This window comes from Pholis gunnellus, assembly GCF_910591455.1.
Source record: "Pholis gunnellus genome assembly, chromosome: 1".
Lineage (NCBI taxonomy): Eukaryota > Metazoa > Chordata > Actinopteri > Perciformes > Pholidae > Pholis > Pholis gunnellus.
Window position 1 is genome coordinate 15,919,634 of NC_136528.1, and position 21,084 is coordinate 15,940,717.

The 21,084-nt window shown below is 41.4% G+C and overlaps 1 protein-coding gene across 1 annotated transcript; it reads right to left on the minus strand.

Annotated features, from left to right (window-relative positions):
- Positions 1 to 284: 284 nt before the first annotated feature.
- Positions 285 to 19,978, minus strand: spata17 (spermatogenesis associated 17; the record flags this gene model as incomplete). Its single annotated transcript, XM_079163517.1, has 9 exons — positions 285 to 366; positions 1,170 to 1,303; positions 3,828 to 4,073; positions 7,266 to 7,389; positions 13,188 to 13,291; positions 16,505 to 16,555; positions 18,017 to 18,098; positions 19,217 to 19,306; positions 19,911 to 19,978. The coding sequence occupies 9 exons, from the start codon at positions 19,976 to 19,978 to the stop codon at positions 285 to 287; spliced, it is 981 nt and encodes a 326-aa protein (XP_079019643.1).
- Between the last annotated feature and the right edge of the window lie 1,106 nt (positions 19,979 to 21,084).

Below are 21,084 nucleotides of genomic sequence, written 5' to 3' on the forward strand. Positions count from 1 at the left end.
TGTGTGTGTGTGTGTGTGTGTGTGTGTGTGTGTGTGTGTGTGTGTGTGTGTGTGTGTGTGTGTGTGTGTGTGTGTGAGGAGGCCAGGCAGAAAAGGAAGCATTCATCAGCTGTGCATCTCTGCACAGCATAAGGGCTAGGTGGTGTGTTGTCTCCAAAGGTGACTTACTTTAGGCACATAGTAGGTAGGTATACCCGATAACTAAATGACAATAATACCAATAATCATAATGTTTGTGTTTGTTGTTTTCAACCTACCTCCTCTTGGGGTTAGTATGTAATCCACTACCTGAAGCTCTTTGAGTTGGCTGGCTGAGGAGAGGAGCTTCTGCTGTGGCTCAGATGGTGGAGCATACTTCCTGTTCCTCTGGTTGGCGAAGATGAAGAGAAACAACGACAAAAAAATGTGAAGGTTGCAGTTCAGCTCAGGTTAGTCCTAGGTTAGTAAAGTATCAAACAGTGAGCATCAATTCATCAAACAATTAATTGAGCATGAATCCATAATGCAGAAAATGAAGCTAACACAAAAACACAACAAAATCCACTTAAAAAACAAAAGGGGAAAATAGTTAGATATGGAAGTTCCTTTAAAAAAAATGCTATATAGTTATTTGATTGCACTGAGACAAAAGACTTGGAAAAAGGTTGGAGTGGCAAGAAAACTGGGTGGTCTTTCATACTGTCGTCTGAGAAATTATTGTGCGAGACAGATCAAAAGAGGGTAATAACAATACACACACACACACACCATCACACAACTGAGTAGATCAGCCTGCAAGTGGTAATGAGGTTGTAGCCAAGTGTTTCAGCAAAGACACACACAAACCTTGAAATAAATAAGGGAGAGACAGTTTTAAACCTGTTCTGAAGCAGTTGTAAAATAATCTATCCATTAGTTTTCATAAGGATGTGTCCATTTGCTACTTATTACATACATTTCTTTGTGACTGTGTGAATGAATTACAACATACATGTGTCCACTCGTGCATGTTTTCATGTATGCCTTGGTCTAAATGAAAAAAAAAAATGACATAATTAACTACAAGCTTTTATGAAACACTTCTGGTTTATTTTTATGGGTGTGTGAATATATATGAGAACGCTTTTGTAGTCAAATTCCATTTGTGAGTGTGTTTTTGTGTGTATACTGCGTTTGTGTAGCGCTCTCACAATGTGCCACTGGGGATTGTTACGGACTCGCGTTGTCGAAGCTGATTCTGGGCCTCCTCCAGGTGTGTGTAAGAGGTCTGCAGCTGCAACGTCAGGTCAGGACAATGCACGCGCTGCTCCCATACTTCCCCTGGCTGTCTGAACAGAACCTGGCATAATCACAACCACCAACACACAGACGCACACAAGAATGAGATAATGATCACTGTCTCTTTCTGTCTCAGACCTCAGCCTTTCCCTCTCTCTGATCCCTCTCTCACAGGTAGTGATAGCTTCCAGCTAAAACCAGAGGCCAATCCTCTTCATCTCTCCCCCTGTGACACAGCGACCAAGAGAGAATCAGAGAAGGAGGGAGAAAAAGATGTCAAAGTGAAGAAAATGCAATCATGCAAGAGGAAGAGGAAACCAGGAGACCAAGCACGCCAGTAAAAGTGAGGGACACAGAGCGAGGAGAGGAGCCACAAAGAGTGAGCAAGATGGCGAAAAGAGCGGAAAACATGCACTGACAACGCACAGACAACGCCTCAAACAGGTTAAAGCATGCATTGTTGGTTTTGGTCCTTTCTGGGGATTTCTCCATAATGAATGAAAACGATAAAAGAATGCAATTATTATCTTTAATTTCATCTTAAACTGCTTGGAATGCAGTAGATCCTGCTTTCTCTCTCCTAACTTCCATGCAAATCTTTGGGACCAAATCTTACAAGAAGTCAGTTAAACTTTAAACAGCTGTCTGTCAATTTTATTCCTTGTACATCTTCTTGACATTGTGGCTCCTACCCTGGAGCGATGGGTTTCTGATGTCTACTGAAAATTGCAAAGACAAAGAAATGTTGTTTTTAGTAACACGTTTTTGGACCGTTCCCTTTCCAACCTCACGTCCCCTTTTTACATCGCCTTGAGACTTCATGATGCTCTTGTACTAAAGACATTGAACACACTTACTGTGTTACAGTAATGCAATTTTCCAATTCCAACTCTTAATGGTGTTTATTTATTCTAGTTATGATGATAGAGTGGAAAAAGACTGTTTCCACTATTCATTAGTGATTTATGTGGGAAATGCTGGCAATTTTCAGTTACAGATACTAAACAAATGGGAAACCGTTTATGTGTCTGGTTAAGAAGAATAACAAAGTGCAACCTCTAAACAAGATCTACTGTGTTACTTGTGGAAGTGTATATGCTCTTTCGTGATAGTGATGTTAAACTTTGTGCCGTGCAGATTAACTTAAATGTTGTTGCTTTGTTTGAGGTGACCTTCAGTTGTTGTTTGGTGGTTAAAAAAAGGAGGGAGGCTGACGGCGGAGAGATAGAGGGAGGGACGGGGACCCTGTCCTTGCTCCTATCGCCACGGGATCGGTGGCCTGGCCTGACCACTTCCACAGCCAGCACCTCAACCTTATCCATCACCACTAGATAGTTATCACACCAGGGAGGGAGGGGGTGCGGGGTGTAGGGGTGAGTGCAAAATAAAGAAAGGGGGACTTCCTGCACTAATCACACACACTCAACACAGAGGAAAACAGGAAGGCAGAGACAGAGAAAGACAGCCATCTCTAAATATAGATGTATAATGTATTCTTCTCCATGTCAGCACCAAGAGACCTCCCTGACATCATTAATGAACTCACCCAAACTACAGCCAGCTGGAGACATGTCTGAGTGTGTGTGTGTGTGTCTGTAGTGCAGCTAATAAAACGAGACCGATCCACGCCTCATTTCTGCTCACTTATGTTTTACATTTCGAGAAACTAATAATAGGGAAAGCGCTTTGCCATAAAGAGCTACAGAGCGTAAATAACACAAATGGTGAAATGGCTCCTCATCAAATAATCAACAAACACACACGTGCATGCACACACAATCACATAAGTACATAGACACATGTACAAAACAACGTCACAAATGCACAGCTGGACTATGGTAAATTGAGGATTGATTCTCAAGTAAGAAAACTACAACATACCCATGTTGTTGTGTCTTTTAAATATGTAAGAGGGCGTGATGTTTAGCCACATTAACTTGATAACCTCATGGCATATCAAGACTGTGTTCTTGAGAGTTTCCTTTTCAAGTTGTTGATGCAGCATTCATATGGTTACAAGAAGATACAAAAATGGCATTAAAGTCAATTTACAAATAAATCCTTGTGTGCCTGCCACAGCACAGATCTTATTGGTTGGACAAGCTACATTGGATTGATGAGGAACACATATGAGAGCTGCCCATGGGATCCACTTTGGATACACACCCACACACTGTGGTACACACACTTTTGATAGTAACATGTAGCCACACAGTCAGAAATATAGTTCTCACTCAATTACAGACACTAAACGGCTCTGTGCAGTAGCCCCCAAGAGAGCTGTCTGCCATGTTTTAATGATGTCATTCTTCTTTAAAAGGAGTTTTAAAGGATCTCTGCTTTCATCAAGAGCCATCTTAATTGAGACAAGAAGGGGATGTTGGCGGTCTTTAATAATTAGTCTGACACATGGTAAAACTATTACTCTCTTTCACCTCTTGTGCATGCTCTATTGCTTTTTTTCCCTCATTCTTTCCTCGTATAGTCTCTTATATTCTCATATTGCTGAGCTCTGTTTCTCTGCCTCCACCTGTTCATGTATGTCAGGGTTCTAGCTTGTACCATCTCACCTGCTGTTTCTTGATGGCGATGGGGGGCAGAATAGGCCTGGAGGAACAGTAGGTTCCAGTGGTTTCGATCCATGGGGATCGAAGAGTCCCAGGGAAACTTGGGGCCGTTGGGCCAAGCATACCCAAGGGAGAAGAAGCCCCGCCCCTGTGGGGCAGCCTGATGGGGGCCTGGTACTTGACCTGCCTCAGCAGTAGTTCCATCTCATGGGGGGCAGGCCTAAATGGAGAGTTGAAGACCCCGGGGCACTGAGGGGAGGGGGAGAGAGAGAGAGAGAGAGAGAGAGAGAGAGAGAGAGAGAGAGAGAGAGAGAGAGAGAGAGAGCGAGAGAGAGAGGTTAAGCCTTTATCCTTTAACATTTGGTCACTGACTAGTCGCTGAGCATATTACTCTTTCTAACTGCTCTTACTATATTTGTAAACCTTAGTGTAGTGTAACTGAAAATATCAATGAAAAGATAAAGACATGCAAGGGGGATGACATGCAACAGGGGGTCCCCACCCTGATTAAAACCAAGGACATTGCCGTTGTATTATTATTAGTTGCATTATACTTTCAGGCACCAGGATGTTCTCCTGGGTGATTTACTCCCCAAACACTGTAATGTATTCAAATCCATTTGGAGTTTGTGAAAATCTAGACGTAATTTTGTATATCAGGGGGACCATCAAATAATAGAACGGCCTCCCCCTGGGACAGCTTAGAATGAAACCAACAACTGTTAGTCATTTAAACTATTACGGGCAATATTCTGAGTTCATTTGAAACATCAGTGTTGTTAACAACTTTTTCATGTAGTTTTTCATCAAAGTTCCGCCTTTAAATGCCCTTCATATTATCCATATTAACCTAAACTTTACGAAATTCATCATTCTGTGTCCCGGCTAACAACAGTTGTTGATACGCACTGCCGCAAACGCTTACAACATGGCTCTTGGCCAACCAAATGCTTTTGCCAGGTTAAATATTTGGCTAGAGCAGTTCAGTGCTGCTCTTGACACAGATACATAGATAACAACAAATTACTACAGAGACAGCCTCGCTGCATCTGTGTCAAATGTGGCATTATACAAGACTTGAATCTAGTTGTTCACAAGAACAACACACGCACAAATACACACATGTACACATATACAAAACTTTGCCTCCCCTGTTCTGAAGTGGGTAGAGATTTGCCACAGACGGCCTCAGTAATAATTATTCAAATCACAGTGATCCTTTTGCCTGAGTGTTAATTACCAGACCAAAGCTTTGAGTTGGAGGACTCTGTATCTACTCTATATGCTAATAACACCGCTTGCTATTTAGGCCACTCTAAAAGACTGGGACAAGGAAGAGAGAGGAGAGAGAAAGGGCATAAGTGGGAATTGGCTCCTACTATATCGACCCAAACCTCCCTCTTTTTAAAATAACATATTAACAGACTGGTTAATTAGTAAACGTTTCATTATCACGCCATGAGTACTTTTGATTGTAAATGTCAAGTGTTTCAGAATGAAGAGAGATAAATTCATTAAACTCCACTGACCCGTATTTCTTACTTACTATTGGTTGTAGACACAACTGAATCACAGCAGATTTCTACCTGATGGGCTCCTATCTTAGTGCAGTTTTTTTGTGCCAGCACAAAGCTAAAAGTCAAGCTACTGCATTATTTTAGTTTCATGACTCTAGTTAGGAGAGGCACGCATGCATCGAAATACATGAATAAATTGACTGAATACAACGGACCCTCAAAGTTGTTCATACAATAGACCGCTCAGCAACATCTGAAGAAGCGAAAGTCAAAACCCTCGTTATCAGGATTTTCTGTGTATTTAATGAAATTTCTTTAGTGTTCATTATCAGTGGAGGACATACATTAGGGATCAGTGTACACAACTAACTAAAACAGGAAGGGACAGAAGTCAGAAGACACACAAACACATACACAAACATAATTCTTGCCACTCTTAAAGATACACACACACACACGCACACGCACACACACACACACACACACACACACACACACACACACACACACACCAAAAGTACCAACCTAGCTACGGGAAGAGCAATGATGTTGACCCCAGGAACACACCATCTCTGTCTCTGTCATGGGGACTTGGGGCCTTTTGGTAAGCTGTGTGTGTGAGTATGTGTGTGAGTGTGTGTGTATGTGTGTGGGCTGGGGTCCGAGAAGTGAGGAAGGATGAACTGTGTAGGAGAGCCATCTATTCACTGCTGACAAGGTCAGAGCTACGAAGGGAAAGAGTCCCCCGCCATATGCAGAGAAAGAGAGAAAGAGAGAGAGAGAGAGAGAGAGAGAGAGAGAGAGAGAGAGAAATAAACGGACAGAGGGCGGGGAAGAGCACCACGCAAACTTTACTTCTTGCTTTCTTTCCTTTGGTTATTCATAAAATACATGTTTTTGTTATATATAAATTATAAAAACAATAAACACAAACAGCGTTTGGAGAGTCAATCACGATCTGACAAAAACTCCACTCCACTCCAGCGTACACCAACTTTCTAATATAAATGTTTGGAAGTTGTCTCCATGTTAGAGCCGTAGGTGAACATGGGATACCTGCAGGAAGTAGGTAGTAAGCCAGCTGATGACGATGCTGGTTGCACAGGCATGAAGGAGAGAGAGAGCGAGAGAGAGAGAGAGCGATCGAGAGAGACTGAGAGAGATAGGAGGAGTGGTGCTGAATCAACAGTGACCAGTGTGCTTTGTCTTCATTATGATCCCAGTGGGGAGTCACAGAGATGCGTGGATGCCACACACACATGCACACCTGTGCCAGGGGAAGCACTAAAATACTCCACTCAGCACATCAGAAGAGCCATGAAGACACATACTTACTCATACACATACACACCTCGACTCCACACAGACCACCTGTGTTACAAAAAAGGAAGGAAGGACAGAAGACTCTTCCTTTTCTTTCCCTACAGCCTCTTTCTGGAGGAGCCCCCTGTCTGTAACACTTATCCCATTGTCTTTGTGAGTCTCTGCATCTTTAGCTGTGCAAGTGCATTTTTGTGTATGGGTATGTGTGTGTGCTTCTTAGTACAAAGTTACTAGGCGGTCGGTTGTCTGTAACTTGTATTCTCTTCGACAGACACAATGACACCAGATGACGACACTTTTGCTTGTGGTGGATGGGTAAATGGATTAATGTTAATTTTTTGATGTTGCTTCACATCCATGCCTTGAACCTTGGCTACGGTCACTGTGGGTTTTTCTAACTAGACTACTATAACAATTATATTAACTTGACTTATTATATGATTACTACTCTTATTGAAACGATTAATGAATAATTACTAATTCACTGCTATTTGAGTCTCTCTTTCAATTCAATTGCAGCTGCAGTTGAGAAGGAATCACACTTTAAGATCGGCCTCTGGTCACATACTGTGAGATTGTGTTTGTTTTCCTGTCGACCAACCTGCTTCGTACTGAGGAGGTGGTGTAACCGGTGAGCTTGGTAGACCTTGGCTGTCTGCTCCTTCACCATCTCCAGACAGTCTCTCTCTCTCTTCTGGAGTTCCTCAAGTTCATCCAGCTCCATCCTACAGGGCACACACACACACCATTCCCAAATAATGTTGCAATTCAAATTCTAAACTTCCAGTTAACTCATTTAAATGATGTGGTGTTTGACGGGGCGCACAGTCAAACGTGAATACAATAAATATGCATTGCACAATACATAAAAAAGAAGTATAAATACGTTTACTCATCGTTTTACACTGACATCTTTTCAACTTTTCCTTTTACTTTATACTTTATCTGGAGACTCAGCTGACCTAACTTCTTCACACTATTTAAATAAAAAAAGACTTCAGATGCCATGCAAGTATATTTGTGCAAATGTTAGTGTGTATTTGGAACACAGTCTTGTGTCATAAAGCGGATAATTCCCTGTAGTGTCCTTCAGATGGATAAACAACTGGCTGACGATAAGAGCGAGAGAGAGAGAGAGAGAGAGAGAGAGAGAGAGAGAGAGAGAGAGAGAGAGAGAGAGAGAGACTGGGACAGACATGGAAAGACAGAGGAGCTATGAGAGAAAAACAGGAGAATGAGACAGCTTGGAAGGAAAACAGCAAGAGGCTATAAGTGGGAGGATGATGGATATATTTCATCACCGCAGCCAGGACAGGTCTGTCTGTGACATCTGTTAAGCGAAGCTGGCTAAATGGGATGCATTAAAAGCCCATACACAGCAATTTCATTTCGCAATCACACAGCCTTATTGTTACAAGGGGGTAATAACTTAAAACGGGAATTGGAAACAATTACTAAAGCACACATGCCATGGTAATGTACAAAATACACACTCGGACACACAGCTAAGAGTAAAACTAATTCCACGAGAGCAATACCAATGAGAGTATCCTTCTCTCTTTTCTTCTCTTTCCTTTTTTTCCTCTCTCCTTCTTCTCGACAGTTTCTTTCTCTGCCCAACTTCTATTTTCAATTACAAGCCTCCACAGAGGAATCAGAATATTCATAGTGTGTCTGTAATGTGAGGTTAACACATTCCGCGGCTACTGACATTTAAAAAGAAATCACAACACCGTTCCCATTGCCTTTGCTTTCTCATTCCTTCCTCAGCACCGGATTAAATTACAAAATAAATGAAATATGCAGAGCACTGTGTGTGTGTGTGTGTGTGTGTGTGTGTGTGTGTGTGTGTGTGGCGGGAATAAGAGCAAGTCTAAATGTGTCTGTGCGTGTCCATGCAATATTAAGCACAGTAATTTAAGACCGTGTGTATAGATGTGTGGCTGTATGTCTATATGGGCTTTTGTGTGTGTATAGTTAATATAGAGGTTGCTTGGCCTCGATTTGTCCACCTGGCTAACAGGGATATTACATATTAATGTAAAATATAAAGTTGTGGTTTAGTGTGGGACGGTCTGGCTCACAAACCGATTGGTGTATGTGTATGTTTATAATATGTGTGTGTATTCCTGGTCCTTCGTTCATTAATACCGCCTTAAAAACAGACAGGCAATGTTTTCGGGGGTCAGGACCTGTTCTCGTATGTATGTGTATGTCTGAGCTGAGTGTTTAAGTGTGACTGTATCTGTGTGTGTGTGTGTGTGTGTGTGTGTGTGTGTGTGTGTTTGTCTGTGTGTGTCCGGCTGAATGGGTGACCTTTGCTTCCCTGCCCCCAGCCCCAGTGTTATTAATTGCTGTGTAGTGGACAAAAGCCAAACAGATTTGTAACGGCTGAAGGCACCTCGATCTGTGTCGACCCAACCAGCCGCCACAACATACAACCCTCATTAGCCTTGTTCGGCACGCAGCACGTGCACTGAGTGTGTCTGTGTGTGTGTGTGTGTGTGTGTGTGTGTGAGAGACTGTATGTGTGTGTATTTGACTGAGTGAAAGAATGAAGGATAAAAGAAGAAACAGTGTGGTAAACCACTGGCTTGTACTTATGTTATATGTATTGATGTGTTGCTGTTATATCTGGTTTATCAACCTACACTGATGGTAGCAATCAACTTGGTCAATAGAACTCAACTGTTGTAAAAATGTTTTTATATAGGTAAAGAAGATCTTACTTGTTGTATTTTGGTATCTACTCAGAGTACATACTGTAAGTGCTTAACACTTCTCATTAAATATTTTACTTACCATCAATTATTTACTGAGAATACAGACATGACATTTAAATGCTGAGTTATTATTGTATCTCCCTTGAGTGAGAAGGTACAAATATGTTAAGAAATGTGTAAATATGGTACCAACAGATAATTGTTTTAAGATAAACTTGTAAACCTATCATCGAAAAGATATTTTAAGTTAATGAGAGATAGGAGTATTACCATAAATGTGATCTAATTAAACTATCATGTCAGCATATTACATTATACTAATACAATGTAATTGTGCTATTAAATAGTCATTTGATATATAGATTAAAGTTTAAGTTATTTTGCACATTATGGCATTGTTATATAATTGCACATACTCCATTATAATGATTATTGGATGGTTATAATGTGCCTAGCATGCCATACAATGTAGTACGAGCACTGACTCCAGATTACGTTTGATGGCTGCTGAACTATTGGACAAGGTAATCAAGCATTCTTAAACTACTTTCAAATAATTGAAACTCAAACTGACATTTTCACCCTGGACTGTTAACTTATTTAAATGTCTAATATAGTACAGCTAAATTTCTCACTTCTTCCTCAATAATTTACTATCTGGTTCACAATGGGGCGTCAAGGGCTGAGTGGATATCAGAGAGTGAAGCATTTTGGGAAAGCAGGCCACACCTTTGGTCATCCAGGCCAGCACCAGAGCAACTAATTGGCCAGTTTCTAAATATTTAATGGTGGCTTGACCTGATTGGCTGTTTAATTGCTCCAATTAAATGATTCAATAGCTGGCAAGGAGGGGGTAGTCAGCCAGTCAATTTAGACAGTGACCAATGTATTGAGCCTTCAACACCCTCATAACACAGAGAATCATTGAAGTGATTGATTAACTAATTTACTTAAGTAGTAAAACTGATGCTAGCAAACAATTAAGTCAGCATTGAAATTATCTCCAATCAATATTCCAATTATTTAACAAGAAAAATGTACAATTTCATAAAATGTACATACTTTTCTGCATTGTTTTACTCTCCAAAGTAATTTTCTAAAAAGGCAAGGAGAGCAGAGCACCCAGATTATACTTCAACACACACACACACACACACACACACACACACAAACACACACACAATATACAAATCCAATCAGACTGAAAGAGGGAACTTGTTTCCACCGAAACTGGATCAGAAAGAAAGAGCAGCAAAAGAAAGACTGACGCACAGAAGCAGAGAGCGAACGCAGGGCATGCGTGCCGGCAGGCCCGCACTCTCTCCTCCACAGCGGTTCTCCTTTCATGAATGTCCTTGAGAGGGACACAAGAGAGGGAGGAACGAAGAAGGCCAAAGTAAAGAGAGACAGGAAAAAAGTACAGAGAGGAAGAGAGACAGCCTAGCAAAAAAAAACTAGTGCTGCTCAGCCTAGCAACAGCAAGTCCATAAATTCTCCCTTGTTCTCTTTAGGATAAGTTAAAAGATTTAGCCATGTCGTTGCAACATCACAGGGATAATTATTTATCTGATTATGGCAGTAATAATTACCCAGCTGTTTATTGCAGATAGAGGAATAATTCATGCAGTCAACAGGCCGTGTTGGTGGCGGCAGCGATGACACCAGCACATTTAGTAAATATGCAAAGCGTGCCTGCTCCGCTTCCCTAATTGCCCCAATCGTCCCACTGCATGCCCTTATTAAAGCCCCGGAACTTTAAGTGTCTCCCTGACAAAGTGATAAATTGTTGGGGTATCAAGGCAAACTATGGCAGAGTGGGGACTGCACCGGGGTCCTGACTTCATTAGGCTATGCAGAAGGAAAGGAAGGATGAATGAGGATGGACACTGAAGCACAGTGAACCGGTGGAAGAGAGGGAGAGAAAGAGAAAGAGAAAAGACTGAGAAAGAGAGAGGCAGAGATCGAGGGACGGAGGTGGAGTGAGGACAGGGGATCGGAGAGGGTATTGTGAGTAGCATTTATTAGCTGGATGCTGTACCTAATGAAATGACACAGATGGTTTTGTGCGGTGGAGAGCTGTCATGAGAGAGAAAGAGGGACTGAAAACAGAGTCAGAGAGAAGAGAGAGAGAGAGGTTCGGCAGTCTATGTATTACTCCTATATCATTACCATGCGCAGCCGATCAGCCCGCACTAAATGGGGACCATTAGTCCAACTTTGAATAATTTATGCAGCGGTTTGGACAGACAGACAGACTTACAAGAGGGAGGGAGAATGCCGGTGGATTAAAAAGCGGACTTTTGCGGGGTGAGTGATCAGGCAGCTTGCGATCCGAGGGCTCAGCGGCTAACACAGAAAGGATATTTTAAATAAACGCCGGCACGGCGTTAATTGATCGTGACCCCGGCAGCACTAAATAAACATGTGATTAACTTGAGAGAAAGTGACCTTAACACCCCAAACCACTGTGGGGGAGGGGCTGTGTGTGTGTGTGTGTGTATGTGTGTGTGTGTGTGGAGACTGGGGATGTCACACAGCTGATAATGAAACAGTAAGACCAAACCAAAAGTAAAATGACATCACATCTCGTGCTCCTTGAATTCTCTTTTTTTTTACAGTTATTTAATTACTGTGATCTACTCTGCTCTTTGTATTATTTAAAAAAAAAATTTGAAAGATGGGAATGTTACTATTTTCTCTACGACTTCTGTAAATGCTCATTCTAAGTACTTTTTAGTCGATAAACAACAGCAGTATATGCTATATATTTATATATTTATATAGTGGCTAGGACTGTTTCCTGTAAGACATAGTAGAACATTTTACAGGTATAGTGTAAAAACAGTTGACAGAGTTGTGTGTGTGTCTGTCTTTGTGTGATATAATACTAAAGTGGCAACGCTCTTAATGGACTTTAACAGCCTAGTTCCCCCTACCTCTAAGAGGGGCAATGAGTGTGGAGGAAAGGTTGAACGCTGGTGGGGACGTGAGGGGGAAAGTCAGTGATCCAAGAAGCACTTTAACAAATTTACATTTAATTTTAGCAGAAGCCTAAAGATATTTTCCGGTAAAATATATTAGCAGCATTAAAAATGTGACTATTAGCTAAACGTGATGTTTTTTTTTTTTTTGTCAAAAATAAAAGATGGCGTATCTCTAGCAGTAAGCCCTGGAGCACAGGATGTTTTATTAATGCACGAGCTGCGGTTCAAATCAGAGGCTAATTTTTAATTTCTTCACATCGTTCACTTCTCTCTCTATTAGCCCTGAGCGCTTTAGAGGACTTCTCTCTCTCTTCTTTACTATCTATCCTCTTTGTGTCTTTCATTCCTTCACTTTTCCTTTCCTCTTCCGCTGTCATGAGGTAACAACTATGCAAGTCTCTCTCTCTCTCTCTCTCTCTCTCTCTCTCACACACACAAACTATCTCTATCTGACTAACACACACATTTTAAGGTTATGGGTACACAAGAACACCTTTTAACCAACTGACTTTTGCACTAATCAAATCAATTCATCTTGACTGACGTGTACCAGCTGACTCACTTCCAGGTCCTGTCTTGGTCCCTGGGCAAAAATGTTTCACCACAACACATGAAGGGTAAATGGTACAAAAACACAGCAGCCAAACAGAGAATGAGACAGATGAGAGAAGCGGGAAAAGACAGGAGAAGTAAGTGTAGTAATGTATTTACACTTTTACAAAAAGGCACACCTCGCTGAGGAACTTGTGGTGTTGTGCAGCATTGATATCAAACTATCTTGAGCCTCATTGACAACACTGTTTTCTTTTTTTTTACCTGACAAGTTCATTTTTGCTGGAAAGTCCTTTCAGATAACTCTTGCGTGCGTAGAAGTTATGAACATACTTCCTTTCAAAGAATCCTCTCCATCTCCGCTGGATCTGTGAGGGATTAAAGCACGACAGAGGCATTCTTCAGGGGTCTCATTTATAAAACTGTGATAGGATGGTTTGCATACGTTCAAAAGAGGAAATGCACAAAACATATTCAGATTTCTACACACCCATTCATCAGGTGCAAAGCTCCTTATGAATGTTGATGCGTAGAAATGATCAATGGGTCTCCAATTTCTTCCATTTATGCACTCAGAGTATCTATCGTGCCACATAACACATCACGAGTGTCTCCGTAGCATTTATGTTTACAGCAGTCAGACTGATTGCTTCCAAAATGATCGCGACCATCAGTGGTATCCACCACTCTGTATATCATGTTTTTTTTTTTTTAAAGGAAAATTTGAAAGGTGAACACAATTTATTTATTTGCTTTTCTTATGGCATTATGATTAGGACTGATGATGAGGATATGGAGTCCACACTTTGCTAATTTCCTATATGTATAATATGCTGTATCTGTCTCTATGGAATAAACCATAAATGAATAAATAAAGTCGTGGTTACTGCAGCGATTTCACTCACACTGAATGAAAACTCAGATCGTACTTGGTGATATATGCACAGTATTATTGGAAACTGATGACGCTCTGTTCAGCAGTTCTTTGACATTAGTTGACGTTATCTTATCGACGATGCTCCACAGCTGACCACGAGTGTCGGTAGTCCGGCCCTCTCTTCTGCGCTGAGGGGAGCAGACAGCGCTGATAAAATATTAAGCGAAATTTGATTTGAGGTTTGAGTTGGTTTATATGTTTTATAATTGAAATGTGCTTACCAGTTATGTACACTAGTTCAAGCACACATAACACTGCTGGTTTGAAATGATAAGGAAAATATATAAGTGCAAAGTAACGTGTGATATGAAGTGAAATTAAATGTTTCATTTCTACAGTCTGGCTTCAATTCACCACCTCATCATCTGCGTCGCCAATTTTCCTGTGTCTCCAAAATGTTCGTACGTATTGGGTCAGAGTTTCCGTACGGGTCAGTTTTGTTTTTATAGATCACAACTTTTGCATGGGAATAATTTGTAAGCATCAAGGTAAGGCATGCTAAAGTATGGCATGTTTCGTCATAGCTTAGATACCTTTTTTAAGGTCTTAATTTTTCAGATTTATTTTCTCTTCCAACAGACAATGTTATGTGTCTTATCATTGTATGTGATATCTAAATACATTCTTGCTAATGATTCTTCTCATTCTCTTTTCAAACCATGTTCAACCATGCATGCGTTTTTTTTTTTCCTCTGCAGTGATGGAGGGACAATCCGAGGGAGGACAGACAGCTGTCGCAGCTCCATATGTTTAACTGTATCCGTCCACATTGATTGGGGAGGCTGCAGATTAGCTATCACACACACACACACACACACACACACACACACACCCACACACACCAGTGGACCGTTTTAAAGCAAGGGGGCGGATGTCCTTCAAACTAATTAGGAGATTAAAACAATGGCAGGTAAAAGAGTAATCACACTATGAGAAGAGGGAAGAGGAGAGAAGAGGTGGAGTGGAGGATGGGGGAAAACAACAAAGAGCAAAATGAGAATTAGCATTGATCTGCCAGTCAATAGATAATTTTAAATAAAGTAATTGCCGCCTCCCGAGTTCTTGCTGACCTTTGTTGACTAGTGAAATCGATGCTGTTGAATCTAATACAAATCCGAGGTGCGGCATGTAAACACTGGTTTCTATTACGGCCCTAATACATTATCCTCTGTTAGCTACCATGCCGTGATGAAGACAACAGAACGGGAGAGAAAAAAGAGAAGAATCAAAATTGATTCAAAGGAAGTGTCATAGGGGGATTGTGAGATGATTGTTTCTCCCTTTTTCTCCTTCCCTCTTTCTCTTAGACATTGAATATTTCTTTGGTAACGATGGTCTGTGAGTAGAGATGTCCTTCACTCAGGGCATACTTAGTAGTAAAAACTTATTCTTTCATCTTTCCACAGGTGGCATCATAATAAAAAGGACAGGTTCAGGCTTACCTTTTTATTATTCAAAACTATTTTTAACCCTCTGAAGTTGCACATTACCCATGACATATATCTTTTGGCGTACACAGGGAGCAAGTGTTCCAATACTGACATGTATGTCTTTTGTGGTGGGAGAAAATTGGAGCACTCCCACGAAGCCCAGACAGATTCACACCATGTAATGCACACTCTGCACAGAAAGGCCTCATTTGGCCCTTAAGGGGTTCAAGCCCAGTACCTTCTTGAATTGCTAACCACTGAGCCACTTTTCTGCCCTATTCATTCATATTTCATTTCCCATTAAAATTCCTATTGCTTCCTTTAGGAAACTGTGGTTATTTTATATGTAATAAAGACCTCCTCTCTAACTTCAGAAGCTTCTGCTCTGCTCTACATTGTGACATCGCCCCTAACCTTTCGCCCCATGACCTGAAACAGCTGCGTCAAACACAACCTCTGGATCTATGTCTCTCCTATTATGTGGCATTGATTGAAACGTCAGTTTTATTTGTTTGGGTTTCTATTAAGCGTAAAACTCAAAGCCCTCAATTTCCAGGCTTTTCCACCAGTATGAAAATACTGCAACCATTTCTGTCCATCTGGACGGTAACACACCCTCTTTGATAAACACTAGTTCATCTTTTGTTGGCCTGTTAAACCTTTAATGGTTTAGCCAGAATGAAACTGTTAGCCAAAAGAGTCGACTATGTGGAATTGTAAAAATATAAGGTTTCTGTGCAATATCCGCGTGTAAAAGTGCCAAAGCATCAGTCACAGGCACAGCGCTACGATTTATGAGTTGAACGGTAATACCTGCTGAGGGGGGGAAGGAAGAAATAAAAATAATGTGCAATGGTGTCAGTGAACGGACCAACTAAAGGCTAATGTGTTGAGACATAATTACAATAGATCATTTTAAAATAACGTAATCTGAATTTTCTTATCTGTGTATTAAACCTGATTCTAATAAGCCTAAATGATATAAAAATAAACTGTACAGTATTGTCACGTTAAACAGTAATAAAAAAAAGACTGCATGGAGGATTAAAGAAGTTTTATGATGAACAATGTTTGCAATGAAGTGGTGTGATGAAGTGCTTACAGGCTACTATTCACAGGGCCTCCCATTCACAGCACACACAAAGAAACAGAGTGCCCCCCCCCCCCCACCCCCCACTCCATTTGCTAAAACAAGACACTGTGGTGATATTTACCCTGACCGCCATCTCCTCGTAGAAATTCATCTTCATGATAAAATATGCCGCCTGTGAACACAAAGGAAAAGATGGCGTTACATCTTGTCTCCCAGCCCTCTGATCTGTCCACAGCAGGCGTCAAAGATAAAGAGCTCTTTATACATAATACATTGCACAGAGGCAGCACAGATAGGGCCACTGTAGAGGGGAGGGAGGAGGGTAGGGGGCAGAAAAGGAGAGAAGGAAAGCAAGAGAGACAGGAGTAAAAAGAGGAGAAGTTGGGGGGGGGCATGTAGAGAGAGAAAGAGAAAGAGAGAGAGGGAGGGAGAGAAAGTGGTTAGCGGGACTTTGTATCAAGGGGAGGACAGTATTCTCTTAATACACCAGCGCAGACAAGGGCCAAGAAAATCTATGGTAGTCAAGCAGCGAGCTAATGGAGATGTATGACGGCCAAACGCTCTCCTCTGGATTTCATAATCAATGACAGCGCTGCCAGAAGTGACAAACAAAAGGCCGGAGAATATTCAGCGGCGCACTCAACGAGGCGTCGCGCACCAAACGTGTCGGGCCGACCACTGGGGGCACATTTCAGGAGCAAACTGGAGAGTCGGCCATAAAAGGGATTCATATCTCGACACGTCTTTTTTTTTTAATAATGACAGGGAAGAAAGGGAGGAGAGGAAGGGGAAGGAAGACAAAGACTTGAAAGGAGGTTGTAAATTCAGCTTGATGTTTTGAGATGAGGCTTTGTGCACGTCACGTCACACACGATAAGGTCCGCAAGAGTGAGAGAGGAAGATGACACACAGAGAGAGAGAGAGAGAGAGAGAGAGAGAGGAAGAATATAATCTCTAAGGGCTATTTCAAAATAGTGCACTGTGGCAATTTTGAGTGATTCAAATTAGTGCTCGTCTGTTTCCAAATGAGACCAAACAGCCTCTTTTTAGCCCATATGTGTGTTGTGACACATCCTTCATCGTTTATTTCAACACCCCTCATCCCCCCCCCCCAACCCCCCCCCCCCCCCCCCCCCCCCCTCCCTTCCCATTTCTTGAACGCCTCCCAAACGGCGGCTGGCAGTTATGCTTTAGCAAACAGTCAATTTACAGGCATGATAAATAGCTTGTTGTGATACGTTTACAAAACTCAATCCAGGGGAAAATTATACGTGAGAGAGCTGGGTATTGGATCCGGTATCAACAATCTGTTCAATTAAGAAGCAGTTGGAGGCAATATGTTGAAAATGGGGCCTTGTTTTACTAAAAGCACACACATGCACACACAAACTCCTCTACTCGTTCCTTCTCTCTCTTCCTCTCCACGCCTTTTCCATATACATCCGAGGAGCTGCAGATGGAATTCCTTATCATATTGCATCATATTTCCTAAGTGCTAATTTCCCGATGTGTAATGAGTGAATTATATTTCTTAAGGTCAGACGCAGAGACTTAGGAATATAGCAATTGAATTCTAATGCATGCTATCATAACATAATCAATATATCTATAGCCATTCCAGGCACTGGCTTACCTTCACCATTTGTCTGAAACGCGCCCTTGCTGTGAAGCCCCGCCATATCTTCTGTATAATGATTGCCTTCTTGTGCAGATGGCTGTAAAAAAAAGTCAATTTAGGGAGATGATTGGACATGTATAGTTTAGTAGTTGAAATGAAGGAAACACTGAAAAAAGTTATTCAGATGCACATGGAAGGGAAATTAAATTCTGGATTTTCTTTGTTTGATCTGTGCTCAGAAATGACATATTTGAGTCCAAAAAGAAATCTTTTAAATCTTCGAGAAATATGATGGAGCTGTAACAAAAATATACTAAACGCTGAAAGAGTTTCATTGCTGTATATAATGTAATTTCATTCATTAATTTAATAAAAGTAGATCTTGTTTTTCCCCCTGAAATACAATAAAGAAAAGAGTGCTTTTGTTTTCTGCATACAAATGTTAGGTTGTAAAATGACTTAAATTAAAAGGTCAGGGCAACATTGCGCTTACAAACAAAAAGACACACACACACACACACACACACACACAGAACATTTCTGCTCCTCCAGGCTTTTCGATCATGTCCGATGGGCCTTTCACCCCCTTTAGTCGGCGGCACACATTTGTATTCATCTTCAAACATACTCTAAATGCAAGTCCACTGCGATTCTCTGCCTCCAACGAGGCCATCAATTTCCAAAAGGCCATTTATATGCCCAGAAAATCAATGCTTATAGTGGGGATAGCACAACCCCAGAGTTGCACTTAGGCAGCTAAAATTGTTGCTAATTATCCACTTAACGCATTGATCAATTAACTAAAGTAATCTGAATTAACCTACTGTCTGGAAGTTTGTCTGCTGACCCTGCAGAATGGTGCTGGGGTCACGGAACAAGAACAAGCACAGACATAGGGACATTCATTTCTCTGTGTGTGAAAGGGCCACAGAGAGCAAGTGACATTTATTCCTCCGGGCCATTTGCAAGTGGGATAATTATGAGAGTGAGCTAGTATCAGGGTTTCCCTTCAAATTAACTCTTAAGAGTCCTGCCTGAATGTTTTTCAACCCTGAGGGGGGAAAGCAAACCTCAAATTGGTACATCAAATATTAAGGCTTGTACTATTTTTGCCTATGGCATATGAAGGAGTAGGCCTACCAGAAATATCTGGTTTGCAGATTCAAACTGTAAAGCAGATATTCATTCACCACACATAGGTTGTACACATCATACCTGAGGTAAGCCTGCACCTTGCAGGATCTGAACCAGCTCTGGATCTGGGTGGCGGCCTGGTTTTCCCTTTGTCTGTTCTCCTCAGCTTGCCTATAGGCACATAATAATATGTTTTTGTAGCTACAGTATCTTATATCATAAGATGCCATACAGACAATATCTGCACTTGCAAGTTACTTAGCCAGACCTTGCTGTGGCCCTCTTGCTCTGCAACAGCGGTCAAGGTAGCAGACACTCCGATCTCTGTGGTCAACTCAGCAGCAGACACTTACATTTGAGTGCGCCTATATGCAGAAATTCACGGTAAACGCATTCAAACGGCACAGATCGGGAGCGAGCGATGGACGTTTGCAAAGTTAGCGGAAAGATTAACGTGGGACAACATTCGGTTTTCAGAGTAATATGTCACTTAAACGGGAAAGATTAACGTGAGACAACATCCGGTTTCCAAAATAAGATGTCAACTAAGCGAATAGTCGGCCCCACTGCCGATGATGCAATTGGCAATATAATTATCAAACCCAAATTATTGGCTAAAGTGGCGTCTTTGCTAAAACATGGCAGAAATGTCAGTTGTCTCCGTTTTTGTACGTTTGCTGGCTGGTAACGTTGCGTTAAATATATAATAGCTAACGCTTAACCGAGTACTAACGTCACACGCAGCTAGCAATACTAATATACATATGAAACAAACCTGTTTCTGAAGAAGTATTCCTTTTTTAACTCCTCAACTTCACTTTGTATTTTCCACAGCTCCGCCATGTTTTCACAGGCTACAGTTTACTTGTTGTCTTGACAACACAGCAGGTTGGAGATGCGTTCAAAGCATCTAGAGAGTAGGAATTTTCTTCATGCCAAAATTAATAATGCTTACTTCACTGACCCTGTCGTAACAAAGACACTTTGAAGACACTTTTAAAAGTATCTGCTGTCTGTTGATGTAAGTGTCACTATGTATCGAGATTGTGAGGTTAAAGGCACTTATTTTATGGAGCAAGTCAGGATAGAAACCTGACGTGCAAAATCAGCCTTTCATGGTTTGTTTAACCAATGTTTTAATTTGTATATCCTCCTGAAATGCAGACTAATATTTACAGTGACTAATATATTTTTATCCATTTTCATGCGATTAAAACATTATATTAACAGATGTTCCTAAATATTGCACTAGCATACTGTATATTGTAATATTTTTCATAGAGAGAAAATATTTATAGAAAAAAGCCTTATTTACCTTTTGCCAGTGTCCATAATAGAGGGGGGGGACGACGTTTAAAAAAAGCCTGCTCTGTGGATGCAGATTGTGGATCCGAGTATTGATTTGCCAGCTGCTTTACTTCTTCTATCCATCCCTCCATCCATTTCCCTCTTTTCCTGACATTATCACCCTTCATCATACAGTTATCAGTTCATTTCACCCTAGTCTTCCTTCCTTATTCTCCTCCTCGTCACTCCTTCATTCGTCTTCAGACATATTCACCTGTCAAAATGATCACCTCAGCAGGGTTTGTGTGTGTCCTTGTGTGTGCACTTGTGTCTCTGTGCAAGGAAAGACATCTGTCTGGCCAATGGTCAGAGGAAAAGACTGTCTGTATTATAAATGACTCCTTAGAGACAGGTACGACAAATGGTAAAAGTGAATGAACGTGTGTGTATCTGTCTCCAAGCTCTTTCATGTGTACCGGCATCCCTGCCTCTCTATGAGCCAGGCAGTGGGCTTGTTTAAGTCTCTGTTTTCTCTGTCTTTCTCACAGGCCAATTTGCTGTCTGAGGGCCACCACGGCGAAGAGCAGTAGGCAGATGTCCTAGGTAGAGTTATAGCTGGAGGGGCAAACCCATGGTGGCTTAGCCCATCCATCGTGGGGCGG